This window comes from Callithrix jacchus, chromosome 12 (assembly GCF_049354715.1).
Source record: "Callithrix jacchus isolate 240 chromosome 12, calJac240_pri, whole genome shotgun sequence".
Taxonomy (NCBI): domain Eukaryota; kingdom Metazoa; phylum Chordata; class Mammalia; order Primates; family Cebidae; genus Callithrix; species Callithrix jacchus.
In genome coordinates, this window is record NC_133513.1 from 25,704,207 (window position 1) to 25,729,748 (window position 25,542).

General features: G+C 43.3%; 1 protein-coding gene across 4 annotated transcripts in view; it reads left to right on the forward strand.

Moving 5' to 3' along the window:
* Nucleotides 1-25,542, forward strand: part of LCMT1 (leucine carboxyl methyltransferase 1) — a 75,930-nt gene that overhangs the window by 44,928 nt on the left and 5,460 nt on the right. For 2 of the 4 annotated variants that reach the window (XM_009009343.4, XM_035267226.3), the window contains exons 5-7: nucleotides 14,724-14,844; nucleotides 21,839-21,940; nucleotides 23,427-23,518. In XM_009009343.4, the coding sequence (XP_009007591.3) occupies nucleotides 14,724-14,844; nucleotides 21,839-21,940; nucleotides 23,427-23,518 (315 nt within the window). Of the gene's footprint in view, nucleotides 1-8,069; nucleotides 8,173-14,723; nucleotides 14,845-21,838; nucleotides 21,941-23,426; nucleotides 23,519-25,542 lie in introns of all 4 variants that reach the window. The other 2 variants (XM_002755980.7, XM_035267225.3) reach the window with 2 other exon arrangements.

The following is a 25,542-nucleotide window of genomic DNA, read 5'->3' on the forward strand; positions in this document are numbered from 1 at the left end:
GCATTGCTGAGACTACCTAGTGAGACCCTGTCACCAAGACATAAAATAAAATTAGCTGGGCATGGTGCTGCATGCCTATAGTCCTAGCTACTTGGGAGGCTGAGGCGGGAGGAAACCTTTAGCTCAAGAGTTGGAGGCTGCAGAGAGCGGTGATCGCACCACAACACTTCATCCTGGGTGATAGAGTGAGACCCTTTCTCTCAAGAGTAAAAAAGGAAACTGGGTTCTGTTATCCCCTTGCTTAAAACTCCCTACTGGGTAGAACTCCCTCCTGATTTTACTTTTTTTTTTTTTGAGACAGGGTCTCACTGTTGCTCAGGCTGGAGGACAGTGGTGTGACCACAGCTCACTGCACCCTTGAACTCCTGGGCTCAAGTGATCCTTCTGCCAAAGTCTCGGGAGTATCTGGGACTACAGCTGCGTGCCGCCACACCCAGCTGATTTAAAAATTTTTTTGTAGAGACAGCGTGTCACTATGTTGCTCAGGTTGGTCTCAAACTCCTGGGGTCAAATGATCCTCCTGCCTCGACCTCTCGGTGTTGGGATTACAGGCGTGAGCCGCCAAACCTGCTCCTGATTTTCCTTTTGACCTCAGTAACTATGGTCTAGCCACACAGATTTTTTGCTGTTCTCTGTGCCAAGCATGTTCTTTCCCTCAGTCCTTTTCACTTTATCTCCCTTCTTTGCTCAGTGGGCTCCTTCTCATCTGCTCAGCTGCCACCTCCTCAAAGAGGCCCTCCCTGACTGCTAGGCTAAAGACCCCCGCCCTATGCTGCCTTATGTCACACTCTTCTTTCTCTTTGAGTTTCCTTGTTGTACTAACCACTGCCTGATATAATCGTTATTACTCATTTATTTAATGATTCACTTTCTCTCTCCCTCTTCTACCGTGTAAGCTTCCTGAGAACAGGGACTGCTTCTTTTTCACCACTGTAACCCCTGCACCTAAAGCAGTGCCGAGTGCACAGAGGTTGTTGAATGAATACTCACGTGACTGCTTGAATGTATGAAGGTGTTTGTGTTTTTGTAATCCACTTCAACTCTGGTGAAATTAGGTAGGCAGAAAGACAAAAGAACAGCAAGTGAAAGCATTTCAGATTGGAGCAGGATTTCAGCTGGGCCCTGAAAAGGAGAACTAGAGAGCAGATGCTCTCAGCCAGGGCACACTGAAAGAAGAGCTGGGAAGGCCAGTGTGGCTGGGGCTCTGGTGGCAGGAGGTGCATGCTTCAAGACTGAGGGTTTTGTAAAGCAGGCTGAGAATTTTGGGCTCCATTCTGAAGGGAGTGGGAAGCCCGTTACACATGCCCCATGACACCCTGAACTTCTCTGTAGAACTCACCACACTTGACCTTGTTCTCTCTTTCCCACTGGATTATAAGCCTCATGAAGGCAGGGGCCATGTCTTCTTGTTCATCAGTAATTCTCAGGATTTGGCTCAGTGCCCTCTAAGTGTCAGATGGGTAGTCTGACAAACTAATCCTCTGTACAGTCCAGAAATCCACCTGAGGCTGTCTCCATTTACCTCTTTTTGTTTTTTTGACTGAGAGATCCTAGAAAAATCTAAAAGATCACTTTGCAATGCTTAATAACAATGATAATTTGTCTATCACAGAAGATAACCACGAATGGGATTGATGGGGTTCATTACAGATCCAACACATGTCTCTTGAAATGCATCTGGCGGTGATGGAAGAGATTGTTAGTCATATGATACACCAGCACTTGTGTGTGTGTGTTTAACTATTGTATTACATTGTGTAAGTCTTCAGTTTTCTCATGCCTTTTCACCTCATGACCTGATCACTTCTTAAAAGTGATTAAGACCAGGCTGGGCCTGGTGGCTCAAACCTGTAATCCCAGCACTTTGGGAGTCTGAGACAGGTGGATCACCAGAGGTTGGGAGTTCAAGACCAGCCTGACCAACATGGAGAATCTATCTCTACTAAAAATACAAAATTAGCCGGGCATGGTGGTGCATGCTTGTAATCCCAGCTGCTCAGGAGGCTGAGGCAGGAGAATCACTTGAACCTAGGAGGCAGAGGGTGTGGTGAGCTGAGATCATGCCATTGCACTCCAGCCTGGGTAACAAGAGTGAAACTCTGTCTCAAAACACACATGCACATGCACAAACACACAAAAGTGATTAAGACCAACTTGGTGGCTCACACCTGTAATCCCAGTGCTCTGGGAGGCAGAGGCAGGAGGATCCCTTGAGCCCAAGAGTTCGAGACCAGCCTGGGAAACATAGGGAGATCCTGTCTATACAAATAATAAAAAATTTAGCCAGGCATGGTGGTGCACACCTGTGGTCTCAGCTGCACAGGAAGCTGAGGCAGTCTGGGAGGTTGAGGCTGCAGTGAGCCATGATCGTGTCACTTGCACTGCAACCTGGGTGACACTATGCAATCCTGTTTAAAAAAAAAAAAAAACTGATTAAGACGGCAAAGTATATGAGCTTAATGAAGCAGATAATTAAAGCCTGTATCCATTAGCTTCTGCACTGTAACAAGCTGCTGCAAAGCATGTGGTTTAAAACAACAGCTTTCTGTTTAGCTCACAATTGGCAGTTTGAGTTGGGTTCATTTGGGTGGAACTTCTCAGCGGGGCTCATTCCAGCACCTGCCTGGGTTTAATCACTTGTGATCATCTTCACAAAAGACCTCTGCTGTGTAGCATGCTTTGGACTAGGCCAGGGAGTCCCTACCTTTCTTGCTTCCCAGTAATTTGTCTCAGTAATGTTTTCATAGTACCCCTGGGCCAAAAAACCACACTCAGCAGTTCTTTTTAATTAGTTGGGTTTAAACAGCTGAAGTATTTATGTCGTAACAACTTAGTAGTCATTTGAAAAAAAGTACAGATAAAATAAAAGAAAAACTTCATTTTTATTTCATCCTTAAGTACCCAGAATTGCTTACTGAGATGCATGCTCTTTTTTTTTTTTTTTTTTTGAGATGGAGTCTTGCTCTGTCACCAGGCTGGAGCACAGTGGTGCATTCTTGGCTTGCTGCAACCTCTGTCTCCTGGGTTCAAGCCATTCTTCTGCCTCAGCCTCCCGAGTAGCTGGGACTACAGGCATGTGCCACCACACTGGGCTAATTTTTGTATTTTTAGTAGAGATGGGCTTTCACCATGTTGGTCAGGATGGTCTCCATCTCTTGACCTTGTGATCTGCCCACCTCAGCCTCCCAAAGTGCTGGGATTCCAGGCGTGAGCCACCGCACCTGGCTGAGATGCATGCTCTTTAGGGCACTTTACAACTTCACCTTGGGATCAGATTGGACACCACCCCATTCCAGTCACACTGGCACAATGCTTGCTTTTTTTTTTTTTTTTAGACAGAGTCTTGCTCTGTCTCCCAGGCTGGAGTGCAGTGTGCACTCTCAGTTCATTGCAACCTCCAGCTCCTGGTTCAAGCAGTTCTTGTGCTTTCAGCCTCCCAAGTAGCTGGGATTACAGGCGTGAGCCACTACGCCTGGCTGATTTTGTATTTTTAGTAGAAAAAGGGTTTCGCCATGTTGGCCAGGCTAGTCTCAAACTCCTGGCCTCGAGCAATTCACCTGTGTCAGCCTCCCAAAATGTTGGGATTACAGGCGTGAGCCACCATGCACCAGCTTGGTACTTGCTTCTTAACTGCAGCATCTGAACACTTAGCTTTGCAAGGATACAGAGTAATCTGATGTTGAAACTGTGATAGTCTTGAGCTAGTAGCTTAGCCTGATGGATGTTGAGTATCTCTGTGTTCCCCTGAAAAATTTAAAATATTTCTCTCTGCCCCAGTGAATTTCTCATCCCACCCCATGGTACGGCAGTACCATCACTTTACCATTGCCTTGAGTCCCAACCACAGTCTTCTAAGACTGGCATTGTTCACATTTTATGATTAAAAGTAGTCTCAAGTGATTATATGACTTTCCCAGAGTCACATGAAATTTTTTTTTTTTTAGGGTCTCACTCTCTCGCCCAGGTTGGAGTGCAGTGGTGTGATCACAGCTCACCACAGCCCAGGCTCAATCAATCCTCCCACCTCAGCCTCCCAAGTAGCTGGGACTACAGCTGTGTGCCATCATACCTGTCTGATTTTTGTATTTTTTGTAGAGATGTGGTATCGCCATGTTGCCCAGGCTGATCTTGAACTCCTGGACTCAAGCAGTCTTCCTGCCTCAGCCTCCCAAAGTGCTGTGATTACAGGCATGAGCCACGGCGCCCGGCTTACTCACATGAAATTTGACATCAGGGCTGTTTGAGACCAAAGCTCATGTTGCTGCAGATTCACTCCAAAGCAAGTTTTTATTTTGGATACTATGTTCTGGATAAAAGTCATAGCATGTTAAGTTTCCCCTATTAGAGAATAATTAGGACTATTCAAGGATTTTTAACAATTGAATGTCAACGAATGATCTTTGGGTTTTTGTAACTTTAGTGCAGGGTTTCACAACCTCGGCACTCTTGACACTTGGGTGGGATAATTCTGTAGTGTGGGACTGTTCTGTACATTGTAGAATGTTTACCAGCATCCCTGGCCTCTGCCCACTAGATGCCAGTAGCACCCTCTGGTTGTGACAAGCAAAAAATCTCCAGACATTGCCAATGTTCCTTAGTGGCAAAGTTGTCCTGTTGGAGAACACTGCTTTAATTTAATAAAGACCAAGCTGGAGGAGTTAGGATTGTCATAACTCTCTTTTCATTCTGACCGTGTAGAAATTGGTTCTTAGGTTTTAAAACCATATTATAGTGTTACATTTTCAGGGCTTTTCCTCCTCCTTAAGCCTCTTGGAAATCAATCCTCTAAAGAAGTATTGATTACAGAAAGAACTACTGGTTGCAATTCAGAGGTTTTAAATCAATGTTAATTGGCTTTCCAGACTAGGGTAATTATGGTCTTTTTTTTTTTTTTTTTTTTTAAAGAGTCTCTCTCTGTTGCCCGGGATGATGGAGTAAAGTGGTGTGATTTTGGCTCACTGCAACCTCTGCTTCCCAGGTTCAAGTGGTTCTCCTGCCTTAGCCTCCCAAGTATCTGGGATAACAGGCACCCACCATCATACTCAGCTAATTTATTTTCAACAGAGATGGGGTTTCGCCTTCTGGCCAGGCCGGTCTTAAATGCCTAAGCTCAGGTGATCCACCCACCTCGCCCTCCCAAAGTGCTAGGATTACAGAGGTGATCCACCACACCGGGCCGGTCTGTTTCTTTAGAAAGTTCTTCTATAAATATCATACAAAATGTTTTCAGTTGCCTTATATTTTTCTATAATGAAATAGAATATAGGAAAAGAAGGGATTGTGGATCTCATTTTGGCAAGCAAGTTATCTTTCCCACAAGCTCTCAGAAGCATTCCAGACAGTTAAGGATTTTACTGTTCCCATGGCCTCTTGCCAGTGCTAGATTTTATACAAATGGCCTTATTTTCCCAGCATTCTAAAGCTCCTTTGAAACTTGCTCTGAACCTCTGTCCTCCACAAATACGTTTAGTTCCCTGTGAAATAATGGTAAGGGATCTTTCAGGGACAGATAACGGACCTGTTATTTTCTCACAGCTTGAGTAGCCCCTGACTTAAGAAAAGCAGCTGAATCACGTGATGCTGGTGTGTGTTACTCAAGTCATTAAATGACTTCGTTTTATTAAAGGAATCTCAAGGTCATCTAGTCCAGTGCTTCCTATGTGGTATGCCAGTATGCCGCCACATACGGCTGGGCCACTGCAGAGAGGCAGATGAGCCTCAAGTCACTGACTCCCTTCGGCTCAGATGTACCTTGTGCACAACTTACAAGAATAATCATGATGATGTGTGATTTTTGCTTTACATGCTAATATAGATCCTAATGTGAATAAGATAGGTCTCCCCTGAACGACATGGTATTAGACTTTGTTAATATTCTGGTGTGTTATTTGTTGTTTTTTGGTCAGGAATGGAAAATCTCATTCCAAATATGCTTATTATTAATATATTTGTTATTTGCAAGAAGTTACATAGGAATTTTGAAATTGTCTTCATAATAGGGTAGACAACTGCCTTCATATTCTTTTAGTTTGGAGAGACAAGGTCTTTGTTCTGTTGCCCAGGCTGGAGTGCAGTGGCACGATCATAGCTCACTACATCCTTGAACTCCTGGCCTCAAGCCATCACACCTCAGCCTCTGGAGTAGCTGGGACTACAGGCATGTCACTGCACTGGACTAATTTTTAAAATTTTTTTGTACAGTCTTGCTACATTGCCCAGGGTGGTCTTGAACTCATTTAAGTCATCCTCCTGCTTGGGCCTCCCAAATTGCTGGGTTTATAGGCATGAACCACTGTACCCAGCCACATGCCATATTCTTTATATTACTTTTCTGACTCCTGACATCTTGGGGCAGACTTTAGGGTCCCCGCTTGCCCATTGTTGCTTTCCTGACATCAAGCAGGCTCTTAGGAAGTGTTTCTTTAGCTTATGGTATGTAGCCAAATGTGTTTGAATCAGCCAAGTGGGGTTATCAAGGTAGTAAGTGAGAACCTATTTACATGTAATAGTTTAACCTTTTCAGCACGTTTTGCTGAAGTTCTCAGAGTCAAGAGAACCTGAATTATTAGCAGTAGTACAGGTGGCTGTTGATATTTCAGCTCCTGCCATGGTTTGTACCCTTGAGGAAGTTGAGCGAACAATGTCTGGAAGTTGAGTGAATAATAAACTCAAGCAATTTTTTTTCTTTAAAACAATATGTTAACTTTTATTTTTTATTGTTATTTTTCTGAGATGGACCCACACACTGTCACCCAGGCTGGAGTATAGTGGCATGATCTCAGCTCACTGCAACCTCCAACTCCTGGGTTCAAATGATTCTCCTGCCTCAGCCTCCCGAGTAGCTGGAATTACAGGCATGTGCACTACCATGCCCAGCTAATTTTTTTATGTATTTTTAGTAGAGATGGGGTTTTGCCGTGTTGGCCAGGCTGGTTTCAAACTCCTGACCTCAGGTGATCAGCCTGCCTCCTCCTTCCAAGGTGCTGGGATTATAGGCATGAGCCACCACACCCAGCCTTAACTTTTAATTGAAAAAGTTTGAAGCGTACACATATACATTGTGGCTAGGTTGGTAAACCTCCCTGTACCCATCACTTAACTGTCTCATTTTAATTATAGCAGTGGTTCCAAGAGTGTAAGTCATCAGACTAAGCATCAGTACCCTCTGGGAACGTCCTAGAAATGTAAATTTCTACTAGTGAAAGATGTAGTGAATCAGAAACTTGGGGTAGAGCCTGTCAATCTGTGATTTAGCAAGCCACCCAGGTGATTCTGATGACAGCTGAAGCCTGAGAATCACCACAAATACCATTCCATCGTAACTCTGCTGGAGTCTTTCAAAGGAAATTCTGTCATTTTATTTGTAAATACATTAGTACATAAACAGTCTTTTTCAAAACATACTACAAATTGGTGTGACATTTAGAGAGCAGCCTGCTAATGGGTCCCCATATTTAAATAGGCTTGCCCTCTGATCTCTTAATTCCACTCAGACTATCTATTTTAAAGAAATAACTGGACAGATGCTTCATGATGTATATGCAAGGATGCTTGCAGTGCCTAGATGGGGAAAACTTAGAAATACCACGTCTCATAGTGAGGGATTGGCTAAATAAGTTATGTTTTATCCATTCAATGGAATGCTATGAAATCATTATAGAGAAGGATGCCCCTTCTAATGATGTTGTTATTTAGGAAAAGCAGTTTTCAAACCAGATATTGGGTGGTCCCATTTTCTTTTCTCTATTCAGGGTGTGTGTGTGTGTGTGTGTGTGTGTGTGTGTGTGTACATGCACGCCTGTGCACGCGTGCTATGTACATGAGAGAGGGAGAATGTGTTTTGTTGGGTACACTGACTTAAGCATGTAGGACAAAATGCTGGAATGTTACACACCAAAAGATGAATAGTTACCTTTGGAAGATATGATTACGGTTAATTTTTACCTTCCTCTTAACCTATTTTTTTTAAACAATGATGCATATATTTTTAGTAGGGAAAAACTGTAAAGCTACTGTAACTTTGGAAAAGACGTTTTCATTGAAATTATAGCCTCTGATTGCATTTGCAGATGGACACATACTGGATTCAAAGAGATATGCCATTATTGGAGCAGATCTCCGAGACCTGTCTCAACTGGAAGAGAAACTAAAGAAATGTAACATGAATACACAGTGAGATTTTTTTTTTAAAAAAAACCTCTTTTGCTTTTGTGATTTCATACTAATTACGAGATAAGGCCAGTCCGAAGTATAGCATGGTACCCATGTTCCATTTTTTATTCAGTAAATTTTATTTCATTGCTATTAAGTTTTCTGAAATGTCTTTTTTTGCGGGGGGAGACGAAGTTTCACTTTCGTTGCCCAGGCTAGAGTGCGATGGCACAATCTTGGCTCACCACAAACTCTGCCTCCCAAGTTCAAGTGATTCTCTTTCCTCAGGCTCCAGAGTAGCTGGGATTACAGGCATGCACCACCATGCCCAGCTAATATTGTATTTTTAGTAGAGATGGGGTTTCTCCATGTTGGTCAGGCTGGTCTCAAACTCCTGACCTCAGGTAATCTGCCCATCTTGACCTCTCAAAGTGCTGTGATTACAGGCATGAGCCACCACACCTGGTGTAGTTTTCTGAAATTTTTAAGTAGCACTGTTCTTTAAATATGTTTCCACATCAGAATCGTCTGTGTTACTTTGCAGAAATACTAGTGCCTAATTTCATATGAAAGTTTGAGAGAAGATAATTGTATGGATAGAAACATATTTGTAATATATAAAGAAAAGATTAGCATCCAGGATATATAAAGAACAACTGCTATTTGAAAAAATGCCTCATAGAAAAATGGGCAAAGGCTAGATGACCAGGCATCTCAAAGAAGAAACTGAATATCCTATGAAACAGATACTGGGCATCAGCAATAATCAGATTAAATTCTATTTTACTCTCACCAAGTTGGCAAAAATGTAATAGGGGACAATACCAAGTATTGGCAAAGATGTGGGGGATAGGGAATGATACACCACTGGTGGAAGTGATCTTGGTATAACCATTGTGAGGAGCAATCTGAAAGTGTCTAGTAACATTAAAAGTGTGTGTACCATATGATGTAGCAGTCCCACTTTTGTGGGTGTCTGCTTGAGAAGATCTTGCATGTGTGCATCAGGAGGATGTTCATTCTCCTCCTGTAGTTCATGAGTCTGGGAACTTAGTCCAGCTGCACAGGTTTGATTTCTGACAGGAACATCCACTAGACCATGACCTTGGATAACTTGCTTCACCTCTCTGCATCTGTTCCCTCTTCTGAAAAATGTGAATAATAGGACGGGCGTGGTGGCTCATGCCTGTAATCCCAACACTTTGGGAGGCCATGGTGGGCGGATCACCTGAGGTCAGGAGTTTGAGACCAGCCTGGCCAGCATGGTGAAGCCCCGTCTCTACTAAAATAAAAATACAAAAAATCAGCTGGGCATGGTGGCGGATGGCTGTAATCCCAGCTACTTGGGAGGCCAAGGCAGGAGAATCACTTGAACCCAAGAGACAGAGGTCGCAGTGAGCTGAGATCATGACATTGCACTCCAGCCTGGACAACAGAGTGAGACTCCATCTCAAAATGTGAATGCGAATAGAATAATAGAACCCAGCTGTAAGTGTTAGCAGTTGAGGATATTGATAACTATCAAATCTCTGAGAAATGCTATTCATTTCTGTAATTTTAATTGTTGATGATTTTCATGGTTCCTCAAAGAGAAGATAGTAATAATTCCTAATCCCAGCACTTAGAGATAACCACCTTAATAAATTTTATCCCCGAATTTGTAAATATATGTTTTTGTTTAAAATGTGATTATGCTATGCATGTAATTTTGGAACTTTTTTTTTTTTGGAGACAGGGTTCTTACTCTGTCACCCAGGCTGGAGTGCAGTGGTGTGATCTCTGCTTCCTGCAGCATGAATCTCCCAGGCCCAAGTGATCCTCCCACCTCAGCCTTCTGAGTAGCGGGAACCACAGGCATGCACCACCACACCCAGCTAATTTTTATAGAGACAAGATTTCACCTTATTGCCCAGGCTGGTTATGAGCTCCTGAGCTCAAGCAATCTGCCTGCCTTGGCCTGCCAAAGTGCTGGAATTATAGGTGTGAGCCACCGCACCCAGCCAGTTTTGAAACTTTTAAAAGAATCGGCTGGGCACGGTGGCTCATACCACCCAGGAGGAGGAGGTTGCAGTGAGCCAAGATCGCACCACGGCACTCCAGCCTGGCAACAGAGTGAGACTCTGTCTCAAAAAAAAAGAATTGAAGATACAGGTGTATATGTACACATATAATCATTCATGTGTTTATTGCTCTTCACTCATTTAGCAAATACTTGAGATTCTGTGAGGTACAGGTACTATAGAGCCATGAACAAAACAGCTTACACAATATTATGTAAGGAAAAGAGACATTAAACAGCTAATTACATTTGACTGTTAATTACTCTTGTGGTATCTGCTTTGAAGAAGTGTAGGGAAGCATCTAATAGGCTGCCTGAATCTGGGGACCATGGATAGTTTTTGTGTCAAATACAGTCCCTGAAACATCATACTTGTGAGCTGCCTAGCAGTCCATTGGGTAGGATATACCACATTGTTTTCAACCAGTTTCTTGTTGGGCACTTGATGTCACACAATTTATTTTTTCTGAGATCTCCTGCCCGTAAAAACATATGAAAATCACCCATTGGCCTTTTGGGAAAAATCACAGCCAGCTTTGAGGAACATCAATATTTAGGGGGCAAGAAGGGAGAAGAGGCCTCCGTAAAGGAGTCTGAGAATGAGGAGTAAGTGAATTGGGAAAAACCAGTCGAACTGTAGACAAAGGAGAAGAGTTTCTTCAGGCTTCACCAGTCCTGTCAGCACTGACCCTGTTCCAGACTAGTTGGGTCAAGGAGAGTCAAGAATATTGGTTCCCCCACCTTGAATTTGGGGATAAAGGAAAGAGTAGTTAAAGCAAGCCAAAAAAGTAGAGTGCACATGAGTTGCATAGAGTTAACTTGCACATAATCTGTGAACTGCCGAAGTTCTTTTTAAAAAAATTAAGGCTTTTAGGTATTTTTTTTTTTTTTTTTTTTTTTTTTTAGAAAGAGTCTCGCTGTGTTGCCAGGCACCAGGCTGGAAGTGCAGTGACGTGATCTCAGCTCACTGCAACCACCGCCTCCTGGGTTCAAGCAATTCTCCTGCCTCAGCCTCCCAAGTAGCTAGGACTACAGGCACGCACCACCACGCCCAGCTAATTTTTGTATTTTTTAGTAGAGATGGGGTTTCACCATGTTGGCCTGGATGGTCTCAATCTCCTGACCTCATGTTCCTCCCACCTTGGCCTCCCAAAGTGCTTGGGATTATAGGTGTGAGCCACTGTGCCTGGCCTTAGATACTTCTTAAGGAGTTTGTTGTTTCTCCTATTTCATAGTTTGTTGATTGCTTTGGGTCTGGTGAATCAGAGTGTATATACCAACAATGTAATTTCTTAAAGATAATTCAAGTTGTGTTCAATTTTTTTTTTTTTTGAGACAGGATCTCACTCTGTTACCTAGGCTGGAATGCAGTGGCATGATCTCGGCTTACTACAACCTCTGCCTCCCAGGTTCAAGCAATTCTCAGGAGGCTGAAACTTCCTGAGTAGTTGGGACTACAGGTGCATGCCACCATGCCCACCTAATTTTTGTGTTTTTATTGTTTTTGTTTTTGTTTTGAGTTGGAGTCTCACTCTGTCACCCAGGCTGGAGTACAGTGGCATGATCTCGGCACACTGCTGCAATCTCCACCTCTCAGGTTCAAGCAATTCTGTCTCAGCCTCCTGAGGAGCTGGGATTACAGGTGCCTGCCACCACGCCTGAGTAATTTAATTTTTGTGTTCTTAGTAGAGATGGGATTTCTCCATGTTGGCTAGGCTGGTCTCAAACTCCTGACCTCAAGTGATCTATCCACCTTGGCCTCCCAAAGTGCTGGGATTACAGGCATGAGCCATCATGCCTTGCCCTGTGTTCAATTCTTGATGGCAAAAGTTTATATAAGAAGAATTAGCTTAGGCAAAGCAGTAAGACTCCATTTCTGTAAAAAGTTTTTAAAAATTAGCTGAGCGTAGTGGAACATGCCTGTAGTCCTAGCTACTTGGGAGGCTGGGGCAGGAAGATCACTTGAGGCCAGGAGGTCAGGGTTACAGTAAGCTGTGATTGCCTCACTGTACTCAAGCCTGGGTGACAGAGCAACACGCTGTCTCTAAAGAAAAAAGAATTAGGTTCTACTAAATGAATGTCAGTATTTCTACATTATATCAGTCAGCTTTTGTTGTGTAACAGATCACCTCAAATTCAGTGGTTTAAAACAACTCACAGAATATATACTTGCTAAGGTTGCTATGAGTTGGCGGTTTGGGCTGAGCATAGCTGGATGTCCTTCTTTAGTTTGGACTGGGCTTAGCTGGACGCTTTTCTGCAGTTTGGGCTGGGCTTAGTTAGCTGGATGTTCTTCTGCAGTTTGGCGTGAGCATAGCTGGATATTCTTCTGCAGTTTGAACTGGGCTTAGCTGGATGTTCTCCCGCAGTTTGGGCTGGGCTTAGCTGGATGTTCTTCTGTAGTTTGAGCTGGGCGTTGCTGGATTTTCTTCTGTAGTTTGGGCTGGGCTTAGCTGGATGTTCTTCTGCAGTTTGGACTGGGCTTAGCTGGATGTTCTCCCGCAGTTTGGGCTGGGCTTAGCTGGATGTTCTTCTGTAGTTTGAGCTGGGCTTTGCTGGATTTTCTTCTGTAGTTTGGACTGGGCTTAGCTGGATGTTCTTCTGTAGTTTGAGCTGGGCTTTGCTGGATGTTCTTCTGTAGTTTGGGCTGGCTTAGCTGGATGTTCTTCTGTAGTTTGAGCTGGGCGTTGCTGGATTTTCTTCTGTAGTTTGGGCTGGGCTTAGCTGGATGTTCTTCTGCAGTTTGGACTGGGCTTAGCTGGATGTTCTCCCGCAGTTTGGGCTGGGCTTAGCTGGATGTTCTCCCGCAGTTTGGGCTGGGCTCAGCTGGATGTTCTGCAGTTTGGGCTGGGCTTAGCTGGATGTTCTTCTGTAGTTTGAGCTGGGCTTTGCTGGATTTTCTTCTGTAGTTTGGGCTGGCTTAGCTGGATGTTCTTCTGTAGTTTGGGCTGGGCTTAGCTGGATGCTCTTCTGCAGTTTGGACTGGGCTTAGCTGGATGTTCTCCCACAGTTTGGGCTGGGCTTAGCTGGATGTTCTCCCACAGTTTGGGCTGGGCTTAGCTGGATGATGTTCTGCAGTTTGGGCTGGGCTTAGCTAGATGTTCTTCTGCAGTTTGGCCTGAGCATAGCTGAATATTCTTCTGCAGTTTGGGCTGGGCTTAGCTGGATGTTCTCCCGCAGTTTGGACTGGGCTTAGCTGGATGTTCTTCTACAGTTTGGTCTGGGTTTAGCTGGATGTTCTGCACTTTGGTCTGGGTTTAGCCGAATGTTCTTCTGTAGTTTGGTCTGGGCTTAACTGGATGTTCTTCTGTAGTTTGCACTGGGTTTAGCTGGATGGTCTTGTAGTTTCTGCTGGGCTTAGCTGAATGTTCTCAGTTTGGGCTGGGTTTAGCTGGGTATTCTTCTGCAATTTGGACTGGGCTTAGCTGGATGTTCTTCTGCAGTTTGGGCTGGGCTTAGCTGGATGTTCTCCCGCAGTTTGGGCTGGGCTTAGCTGGATGTTCTTCTGTAGTTTGGACTGGGCTTAGCTGGATGTTCTTCTGTAGTTTGGACTGGGCTTAGCTGGATGTTCTTCTGTAGTTTGGGTTGGGCTTAGCTGGATATTCTTCTGCAGTTTGGACTGGGCTTAGCTGGATGTTCTTCCGCAGTTTGGGCTGGGCTTAGCTGGATGTTCTTCTGTAGTTTTGACTGGGCTTAGCTGGATGTTCCGCAGTTTGGGCTGGGCTTAGCTGGATGTTCTTCTGTAGTTTTGACTGGGCTTAGCTGGATGTTCCGCAGTTTGGGCTGGGCTTAGCTGGATGTTCTTCTGCAGTTTGGATTGGCCTTACTTAGCTGGAGATTCTTCTGCAGTTTGGACTGGGCTTAGCTGGATGGTTCTGCTTGGCGTGAGGTTTAGCTTATATCCTGAAGTAGTTTAATCATGTGGACAGTGGGTAGGCCAGCTACAGTCTGGCTGGCTGTCAGTGGGATGCCTTTGTCTCTTCCACTGGTCATCTCCTCCTATCGCAAGCTGGCTTGGGTTCCTTCACATAGTGGTTTCAGGTTTCCAAGTGCAGCAAGAGAGCAAGCACCAATGTGCATGTGACTTTCAAGCTTCTGCTTGCATCATGATTTTGCTGCTGTCCTGTTGACCGAAACAAAAGTTTCATGACTACCCAGATTCCAGAGGTAGAAGAATAAACATCTCTCAAATGGGAGAAGCTGCAGTGTTAAATTGGCATGGAGTGAGTGCACAGCAGGGGAGAACTTATAGCCACTTTCACAGTCCACCACACATACTGAACATGTTTTCATAGCCACACAAATCACTGCTCACTGCTCACCTTTTCACAGTAGAAAGCTTGGGTTGTGATGGTGGTCCACATGTATTCCTGCCGTGACTGGGGCTGTGCTTGCTCAGGCCTTCTTATCTCCCTGGAGCATGGACTACCCCACCAGTACTGCAACATGTATACAATTAGAGGGGCCTGACTTGATGATAACAAATTTATGTGCCTTTTTTTCTTCTCTTAAGATTGCCAACACTCCTGATAGCTGAATGTGTGCTGGTTTACATGACTCCAGAGCAGTCCGCAAACCTCCTAAAGTGGGCAGCCAACAGTTTTGAGGTGGCCATGTTCATAAACTACGAACAGGTAAAAGGAAGCATGGGAGAATTGGATTCTGTACAAGACCCCAGTGGTGGCTTCTCCATCCCAACACCCTTGGGATAACCTTCCTTAGCCTTTTCTATCTGCCTCCAGCCTCTCACATAGCTCCTTTATTCATCCACTACCAGTCAGTACTCCTGACCTCTTGACCTCCTGCACACTTTCAGCCAGAGTTATTGGAACTTCCATCTTAGCCTTTACAAAAGTTTTTCAAGTTCTTATTTTTATCATTACATGTACTATGGAATCATTGAACGTGAGGAAGGAGATTTTGGCTACCAGCATTTCAGGGTAGCAATCCAGATGCCATCTGGGACAGGCAGGTGGTGCCAGTGGAGGAAGTCAGCCAGGGGTAATAGTGTGGGGTTTGGCTACTGAACTGGAGCACCCACGTCCCATCTCATTAAGAGTGGCCACTGCCCATTTATAGCCTGTTGTTATCATGTAGGCATGTGAGCCTAGAGCTGCCGGAACTTTTTCAAAAGAAGTTGGAAATGTAGGATTTTTAAAAACAGAAAAGAAAAAGAAATAATGCCCATTCTCCAGATTGCTGGTCAGTGGCTTATCACATAATAAGCATTGATACGTGCTATTTTTATTGTTTATTGCTTTTTTTTTTAATTCATTTGTTTGAGATAGGGTCTCACTGTATCACCCGGGCTGGAGTGCAGTGGTGAGTATCATAGCTCACTGCAGCCTCGACCTCCCAGGGCTCAGGTGATCCTCCCACGTCACCCTCCCAAGTAACCAGGATCACAGGTGCACACCACCATGCCAAGCTAATTAAAAAATTTTTTTGTATAGACAGGGTTTCGCCATATTGCCTGGCTGGTCAATTTTACTCTTTTAAATCTCCTTTTCTTTTTCATTTTATCACACGTAAGAGCAGTAATGGGACTTACCCAGTATCATGTAATTATGGACAGATCTAGGGCTAGCCCTTGGTCTCTCAGCCTCCTCTCCAGGTCCCTTCCTGACCAGGTTTCTGTGCAGATGGTTCTTGATTGGTTGATTTTACATCCTTCCCTTTCTTTAATTAGGAGCGCTCCTCAGACTCTGTCTTCCCTCTTGATGGGTGGATGTAATGGAAGTGAAAGGCCTCACTGGTCTTTTCTTTAGATGTGAATAAGTCCTGGGGACCCATCTTTGCTTTCAGGATAACCACATCTGGGGAAAAACAGATTCCACCATCCATGCTTCCACGTGTTTTGAATTTGTGCTGTTTCATTTACTTTGCTTAGTTTGCGTATTCTTTTGTTGAACAAGTGTTTATTCAACATCAAGTGAGAGACAGTGGATTCAGTGAATTCTGACCAGAGATCTTGTCACTTTGGAGTAAGCCTGGGAATGTGCCAGTTTTCAAAATGTTGTCCATAGCTGTCCCTAAACTGGTTCAACCCCCACCCGCCACCCTCATCTGGTGAATAATGAACATTTAACTTAATTCAATAATTTCCTCACAGACACAAAATGATCAGCACCCTTACAACCATGTGTTAATTGCTCACATGCCTTACATTGTTTTCTTTTTCTTTTCTTTTTTTTTAAGAGACAGGGTTTTGTTCTTTCGCTGAGACTGGAATGTACTGCAGTCTTGAGCTCCCAGGCTCAAGTGATCCTCCCACCTCAGTCTCCCTAATAGCTGGGACTATAGGTGCATACCACCACTCTCTGATAATTTTTTTTTTTTTGGTAGACATGGGGTCTCACTATGGTGTCCAGGCTGGTTTCAAACTCCTGGCCTCAAGCAGTTCTCCCGCCCCAGTCTCCCAAAGCACTGAGACTACAGGTATCAGCCAACATGCTTAGCTTGTTTTCTAATTAGTAGTTTAAGATGACAGGCTACGTGTGGTGGCTCCTAGCACTTTGGGAGGCCGAGGCAGGTGGATTGCCGGAGCTCAGGAGTTTGAGACCAGCCTGGGCAACACAGTGAAACCATGTCTCGACTAAAAATACAAAAAATTAGCTGAGCGTGGCAGCATGTCCCTGTAATTCCAGCTACTCAGGAAGCTGAGTTTGTAGTGAGCCGAAATTGCTCCACTGCACTCCAGCTTGGGTGACCAAGCAAGACTCCATCTCTTAAAAAAAAAAAAAAAAAAAAAAGTGACAAAACTACATGGATGATAATTTCAATAATAATCCTCGAGATTGATCCAAGATGGCCGACCACTAACAGCTCAGGATTGTAGCTCCCAGTGAAAGCCCAGAGAACGAGACGACGCCACACTTTTAGACGAATTTTCGTCACTCACCGATCAGCTGATTCCCAGTGGAGGAGCCCCACGGGTTGCCAGCGCGACTCTTGTGGCCGCCGCAGCGGTTTTACCGGCGTCTCGGCGCAGCAGCTCTTCATGCAGAGCAAACGGGACTGCTTCCCCTACAGACCGGAGTTTGGAGCTCAGGGAAGTCAGAGCCGCTTGTTGCGGACTCAAGAGGGAAGCCAGACCAGAGATTCCCGGGCAGAAGAGCACCATCAGTCTTACCGCTGCTATTTAGGCTGCCACAGTGGGTTGCTCGGATCCCAACACTGGGAATCAATAAGTCGGACGTCGACTCAGAAAACTAATTAGAAAGGCGGTTCATCTACAATGAAGGGGAAAAAATAGCCTAAGAAGGCCGAGTATACTCAAAATCAGAACCCATCAGCAACGGAACAAGCCCTGATGGAAAAGGACTCATCAGCAACCGAACAAGCCCTGATGGAAAAGGACTCATCAGTAACGGAACAAGCCCTGATGGAAAAGGACTGTGTTCCATTATCTGAAGTAGGCTTTAAAAGGTGGATGATAAGAAACTTCTGGGAGTTAAAGGAACTTGTTCTAACCCAATGTAAAGAAACTAAGAACTTGGAAAAAAGGTTAGATGAAATGTTGAAAAGAATAGACAATATAGAGAGGAATACAAATGAACTTATGGAGTTGAAAAATACAACACGAGAACTTAGTGAAATATGTACAAGCTTAAACAGCCGAATGGATCAAGCAGAAGAAAGGGTATCAGAGGTCGAAGATCAACTTAATGAAACAAAACAACAAGACAAGAATAGAGAAAAAAGGATAAAAAGGAGTGAGCAAAGTCTCCAAGCAATATGGGACTATGTGAAAAGACCTAATATACGCTTGATTGGTGTACCTGAATGTGATGGAGAGAATGAATTCAAGCTGGAAAATACTCTCCAGGACATTATCCAGGAAAATTTTCCTAATTTAGCAAAGCAGGACACTATTCAACCCCAGGCAATACAGAGAACACCACAAAGATATTCCTCAAGAAGACCAACCCCAAGGCACATAATCGTTAGATTCACCAAGATCGAAACGAAGGAGAAAATATTAAGGGCAGCCAGAGAGAAAGATCAAGTTACCCATAAAGGTAAGCCTATTAGGCTTACAGCAGATCTCTCAACGGAAACCCTACAAGCTAGAAGAGAGTGGGGGCCAATATTCAATATACTTAATCAACAGAACTTTCAGCCCAGAATTTCATATCCTGCCAATTTAAGCTTTACATTTGAAGGAAAAATAAAATTTTTTAGGAACAAGCAAGTACTCAGAGATTTTATTACCACCAGGCCTGCTTTACAAGAACTTCTAAAAGAAGCACTATACACAGAAAGGAACAACCAGTATGACCCTTTCTAAAAATACACCAAAAAGTAAAGAGCATTAACATAAAGAAGAATTTTTATCAACAAAAGGACAAAATAGCCAGTTAATATCAAACGGCAGCAACCCTAAATTTAAATCGACCAAATCTCCCAATCAAAAGATACAGACAAAATCTAACGGTATATCCAAAGATATACATAGACTCAAAATAAAGGGTTGGAAAAAAAAAAAAAAAAACGTACCAACCAAATGGAGAGCAAAAATAAATAAATAAAAAGCAGGAGTTGCAATTTTCACATTTGACGAAATAGATTTCAAAGCTACAAGGATAAAAGGATTAATGTAATAATAAGAGATCTTAACACCCAGATACATAAGACCCATAATGAGATTTAGATTCAACGAGACAGAAAATTGATAACGATATTCGGGACTGGAACTAAGATCCAGAACAAATAAACTCAATAGAGCTCTCCATTTTAAACACACAAAATATACATTATCCACAAAATCTAACGATATATCTAAAGATATACAAAGACTCAAAACAAGGGGATGGAAAAAAACTTACCAACCAAATGGAGAGAAAAATAAATAAATAAAAAGCAGGAGTTGCAATTCTCACACTTAATAAAATAGATTTCAAAGCTACAAGGATGCAAGGGTAAAAGGATTAATGCAACAATAAGAGATCTTAACACCCAGATACATAAGACACATAATGAGATTTAGATTCAACGAGACAACATATTGATAACGTTATCCAGGACTTGAACTCAGAGCCAGAACAAATAAACACAATAGAGGTCTCCATTTTAAACACATAAAACATGCATTAACCACTTTAAACACTCAAAATATTGATCGGCCATTATTGAAACCCATTTTAGGAATGAAGTAATATTCCTTTTTCCCTCTTTTTCTTTTTTTCCCCTTAAAAAAAAAGAAAAAAAGAAAAAAAAAATAATCCTAAAGCAGTGGTAGCAGATTCTTAGATTTTGCTTACTATATAGCAGAGACTGTTGTATGAGTTTGACATATATTAACTTATTTATTTATTTATTTACTTTGAGATGGAGTCTCACTCTATCACCCAGGCTGGAGGGCACTGGCATGGTCTTGGTTCACTGCAACCTCCACCTCTCAGGTTCAAGTGATTCTCCTGCCTCAGTCTCCTGAGTAACTGGGATTACAGGTGTATGCCACCATGCCCAGCTAATTGTGTATTTTTAGTAGAGACAGGGTTTCATCATGTTGGCCAGGCTGGTCTTGAACTCCTGACCTCAAGTGATCCACCCACCTCAGCCTTCCACAGTGTTGGGATTATAGTTGTGAGTCACCTCGCCCAGCCTATTATTTAATTATCACAACAAGCCACAATGTAGATACTACTATTCTAATTTTATAGGTAACGGGAGACTGAGGCACAGAGTTACATAGTTTATACACAGCATCAAAGCTCCTAAATGTCAAATGAAGATTCAAACCCAGGCAATAAAATAATGGAATATTGCTGACAAACACTCTATCTGGAATGAATATGTGCCATGTGGTCATTAGTGCCACATACCTTTCTCTCTACCGAAATAGTATTGGTTCTTGTGTGGCAGTACTGTCATATGCACTCCAAAAATCATTTTCCATATTGTTAAAGTGATAAAAGAAATATTTTTTGAGACAGAGTCTCACTCTGTCACCCAGGCTGGAGTGTAGTGGCACAATCTCGGCTCACTGCAACCTCCACCTCCTGGGTTCAAGCGATTCTCCTGCCTCACCCTCCCGAGTAGCTGGGATTACAGGTATGTGACACTGTGCCCAGCTGATTTTTGTATTTTTAGTAGAGATGGGGTTTCACCATGTTGGCCAGGCTGGTCTTGAACTCCTGACCTTAAGTGATCTGCCTACCTTGGCCTCCCAAAGTGCTGGGATTATAGAGATGGCCACCACCCTGGCCTAAATTGGTGAATTTTTGATACTCTGTATATGAAAAAGCAATAGTGTATATGCTACAATGGTGTACACTAATATGTTTCCTGGCCTTTTTCATATGTATATTAGTTTTGGGTTTTTTAGATTCGTTTTTGTAATTCAAAAAGTAATACCATATGCAGAGTACAAAAATTAAAAATACAACACGGTAGACAAGGAAAAGTAAATCTCTCTCCTACCCCAGACTTGGTCCTAAACTGGGAAGCAAGGCTGCCACATTCCAGAATTTTTCTTTTTTTTTTATTTTTTTGAGACGGAGTTTCGCTCTTATTGCCCAGGCTGGGGTGCAATGGCACCATCTTGGCTCACTGCAACCTTTGCCTTCCAGGTTCAAGCGATTCTCCTGCTTTAGCCTCCCGAGTAGCTGGGATTACAGGCATGTGCCACCATGCCTGGCTAATTATGTAATTTTAGTAGAGATGGGGTTTTTCCATGTTGGTCAGGCTGGTCTCGAACTCCTAACCTCAGATGATTCCCCCGCCTCGGCCTCCCAAGTGCTGGGACTACAGGCACGAGCCACTGCGCCCAGCTCAGAATTTTTCTATTCTGTAGAGAGATTCTTTTTTTTCTTGAAGACAGATAGGCTAATACTATCCATATTCCTCTATACTTCACTTTTCAAGAGTTTACCCTAGAGGTAATTTCATGTCTATATCTGTCTTCCTTTTCTGTTTTCATGGCCATGTATATATATATATGTGTGTGTGTGTATTTATTTTGAGACAGAGGTTCACTCTGTCGCCCAGGCTAGAGTGCAGTGGCGTGATCTTGGCTTACTGCAACCTCCACCTTTCAGGTTCAAGCAGTTCTCCTGCCTCAACTGGAGGCTAAGAATAGCTGGGACTACAGGTGTGTGTCACCATGCCCGGCTATTTTTTTGGCTTTTTAATAGAGGCGGGGTTCACCATATTAGCCAGGATGGTCTCGATCTCCTGCCCTCATGATACGCCCACCTCGGCCTCCCAAAGTACTGGGATTACAGGTGTGAGCCAACTGTGCCCAGCAACTGTATATATTTCATTATACAAACATGCCAGAATTTATTTCTAGATTCTTCTTATTATACCTAATGCTGTGATAAACATTCTTGCATGTTAGCTACGCATGTGAGTGTGTCTGTAGCGTAGATTGCTGTTGGTGGAATTGGTGGATCACAGGTTGAGCATTTAAAATGGGTGTATCCTGCTCAGTTGCCCTTCAAGGGCTACCCAATATTATGCTCCCATCAGCATCATGCTGCTGTCTGATCCCCAGTCCTTTACCTATGCTGGGTGTGCATCATCAAACGTCAGCCTCAGCTGCTTAAAAATAGGATGATGATGTTTTATTTTGCCTATTTAAGAAACCCTCAGAGTATATCTTACCTTCTCTTTCCCTCCTAGGTGAACATGGGTGATCGGTTCGGGCAGATCATGATTGAAAACCTGCGGCGACGACAGTGTGACCTGGCGGGCGTGGAGACCTGCAAGTCATTAGAGTCACAGGTCAGAGAGCAGGGACTGGGACCCCCATTTAGACCCTTAGTCAACCAAGATATATAAAGGTCTTTCTTTGCAGATGTGATCATAGAGAAGCCCTGTTCAGTGCCTGCCAGCATAGGCTGCTGAGCCTCCATGTGGGCCGCTAGTTTATGAAGCTGGGAAGACCAAGTCCTGCTTTGCCATCTTGGTGTAGAAAATACACATTTACATTTCCTACCCCCTATTATTTTTATTTTGTATTATGCAAATTTTCAATCAAACATAAAGGTAGAGGGAATGGTAAAATAAACACATACATCCCATCACCTAACTTCAGTATGTCTTATTTTAACAGTATTATTTCCTGTATTCCCCCCACAATTTTTTTTGTTGATGCTGGAATATTTTCAGGCAAATCCCAGATAGCATATGATTTCACTCCTAAATATTCATGTGAATCACCTACCAATAAGGACTTTCTTCTCCCAGAGTGCTGATGATACCATTTCACAGATCATACCTCACAAGTTGACAACTCCTTCATAGCATTTAATGCCTAGTCCATGTTCAATTTCACCAGTTGTTTCAAAAACCTTTGTTTTCATAGCTAATGTGTTTGCTGAAATCAGGATTTAAACATTGTCCACACTTTGTAGATGATTGATATGTCCTTTAAATCTCTTTGACTCTATAGTAGTGCTTTCTCCCTTTAAAAGAGGCATTTATTTTTGCTTGAAACACCTCCCAACCCCCTCCCCTCATATAAATAGGTTCATTTTTTTTTTGGGTAAGTGCAGTGGCTCACGCCTATAATCCCAGCACTTTGGGATGCTGATGCAGGCATATCACCTGAGTTCAGGAGTTAGAGACCAGCCTGGCCAACATGGTAAAACCTCATCTCTACTAAAAATACAAAAATTAGCCAGGTGTGCACTTCTATAATCCCAGCTACTCGGGAGACTGAGGCAGTAGATTTCCCTGAATCTCTGTTGCCTGGCCAGCAGAGTGAGCCTCCATCTCAATAAATAAATAAATGAATAGGTCCATTTTTACATGTCTCTTGTCACATAACCATTAGAATGCTTTAAAAAATTGTCTTTCATAGAAAAGTTCTCCCTTTATTTCTCTTTAGAAGTACTTTAGTGAGCTTCCCCCCATTATGACAATGCTTGTTCAGCATGGGAAGTTGGAACGTAAAAAGAAGATATTAGGGGCCAGGATGGACTTTTGAGAAAGGAGTCATCTCAGAGGAGGTCTGGTGTGCGTAAGAGCATCTTGGTGCCAGGTGCACTGGCCCACACTTCTGATCCCAGCACCCTGGGAGGCTGAAGCGAGAGGATCGCTAGAGCCCAGGACGTCAAGGCTGCAGGGAGCTGTGGTCACACCACTGTACTTCAGCTTGGGCAACAGAGTGAGACCTTGTCTCTTTAAAACAAAATAGTGTCTCAGATTTGTACACCAGTGCCTGGTAGTTTTCTAGTTTTCTATTTCTCTTCATTGCACGTTTTAGAAAGAACGGCTCCTGTCGAATGGGTGGGAAACAGCATCGGCCGTCGACATGATGGAGTTGTACAGCAGGTTACCTCGAGCTGAAGTGAGCAGGTATGGAGTTGGTGAGCGTAAGCTTGATGGTCATTTATTGTGAACTCAAGGCATGATTGCCTGTATTCTTTAATGCAGAAAAACAACAATATGTGGAGATTTTATTAAAAAAAAAAAAAAAAGACTAGTCGTGGTGGCTCACACCCGTAATCCCAGCACTTTGGGAGGCATAGGTGGGCAGATCACTTGAGGTCAGGAGTTCAAGACCAGCCTGGCCAACATGGTGAAACCCCGTCTCTACTAAAAATACAAAACTTAGCTGGGCGTGGTGGCGGATGCCTATAATCCCAGCCACTCGGGAAGATGAGAAGGGGAATCGCTTGAATCCGGGTTGGGGGGATGGTGAGCCGAGATAGAGCCTCTTTACTCCAGCCTGGGCAACAGAATGAAACTCCGTCTCAAATAAATAAAAATACAAAAACGAGCTGAGTGTGGTGGCGCATACCTGTAATCCCAGCTACTAGGGAGGCTGAGGCAGGAGGATTACTTGAATCCAGGAGGTGGAGGTTACAGTGAGCTGAGTTTGCGCCACTAAATTCCAGCCTGGGTGACCGAGCAAGACTCAAAAACAAAAAAAAACCCTAACTAGACCTAATTTGAAACAAGTTAAACACTGATAGCACCTTGAAAGTAACTCATTAACTATTAGCTGAGATAGGGCTTATGCCCAAACTGATTATTTTAGTCACAACAAGCAATTACACCTGGAAAACTCCCAGAGCAACCTTGGCAGTAGAAATTTTACATAATCCCTGCTTTGGAGAGGGAGGAAAATGACGTTGCTCAAGGACGTATAAGGGCCTGGCAGATTTTTAAATGAACTTTTCTCCCCATTATAAAGGAAATCTGTGCTGTTTCTTCTACAAAGTTCCTCAAGCATTGTAAAGTGCATGAAGTATAAAGTAGTTGCCTGCTCTGTAGTCACACTTTGGAGATAGCAATTCTTATCATATTGGGGAATATTCTTTTCATAGATATTTATTGATACATAGATTTCTGTTTTTTGAATCTGTGGATTCATACTACACATACTGGTCTGTAAACCACCATCCTTTTTGAAAACAATAGATTGTATTTACTTTTACATATCAAACTATTGAGGGCTACCATATCCCATTTAAGGGTCTATAGGGCTGGGTGTGGTGGCTCATTCCTGTAATCCCGGCACTTTGGCAGTCCAAGGCAGGTGAATCACCTGAGGTTAGGAGTTCAAGACCAGCCCTGGCCAACGTGGTGAAACCCCTTCTCTACTAAAAATACAAAAATTAGCTGGGGGTAGTGGGGGGTACCTGTAATTCCAGCTACTTGGGAGGTTGAGGCAGAAAAGTCACTTAAACCTGGGAGACAGAGGTTGCAGTGAGCCGAAGTTACACCATTGCGCGCCAGCCTGGGCAATAAGAGTGAAACTGTCTCAAACAAAACAAAACCAAAAAAAGCAAAGTACATAGAATTTATATTGATATGTGGATATAGTACGTTGATAATAATTTTTAAGTAATTAAAAATGTCTGTAGCTGGGCATTCAGTCATGGTGTCTTGTTTATTCATCTTGTTTTAATTTCCCTGTTATAAACAACACTAGACAGAACATCACGGTACGTGCATCTATGTACAGCACTAGGGCGCACTTCAGCTCTTTTTTTTTTTTTAATCACTCTGTGCTTCCTGATTTGTACTTCTTGCCTTTGGAGACCTAAGATCAATAGCTTTTGGTTTCTTACATGATCACAAGAAGAATTTTTGGCTTAGCTGTTCCATATAACTTATTAACATTTAGATGTATCACTTTTTTCCAAAATATGTATATGAATAACTAGCAATGAAAGCCCGGAGGGTTTGAGAAAGTGCTGTTTACAGGTGATCAGATCGGTGCTTCCTGGATTCTTTCGGAAGCATCCTTCCCCACAGGCTGGTTTTCATTTGCTACATGTCAGGATGACTGATTTGAACATCCCTGATCTGCCTCCTGAAATGGGGGTGCTCTGGCAACTCTTAGGGGCCTGTGACTAGGATCAACCACAAGG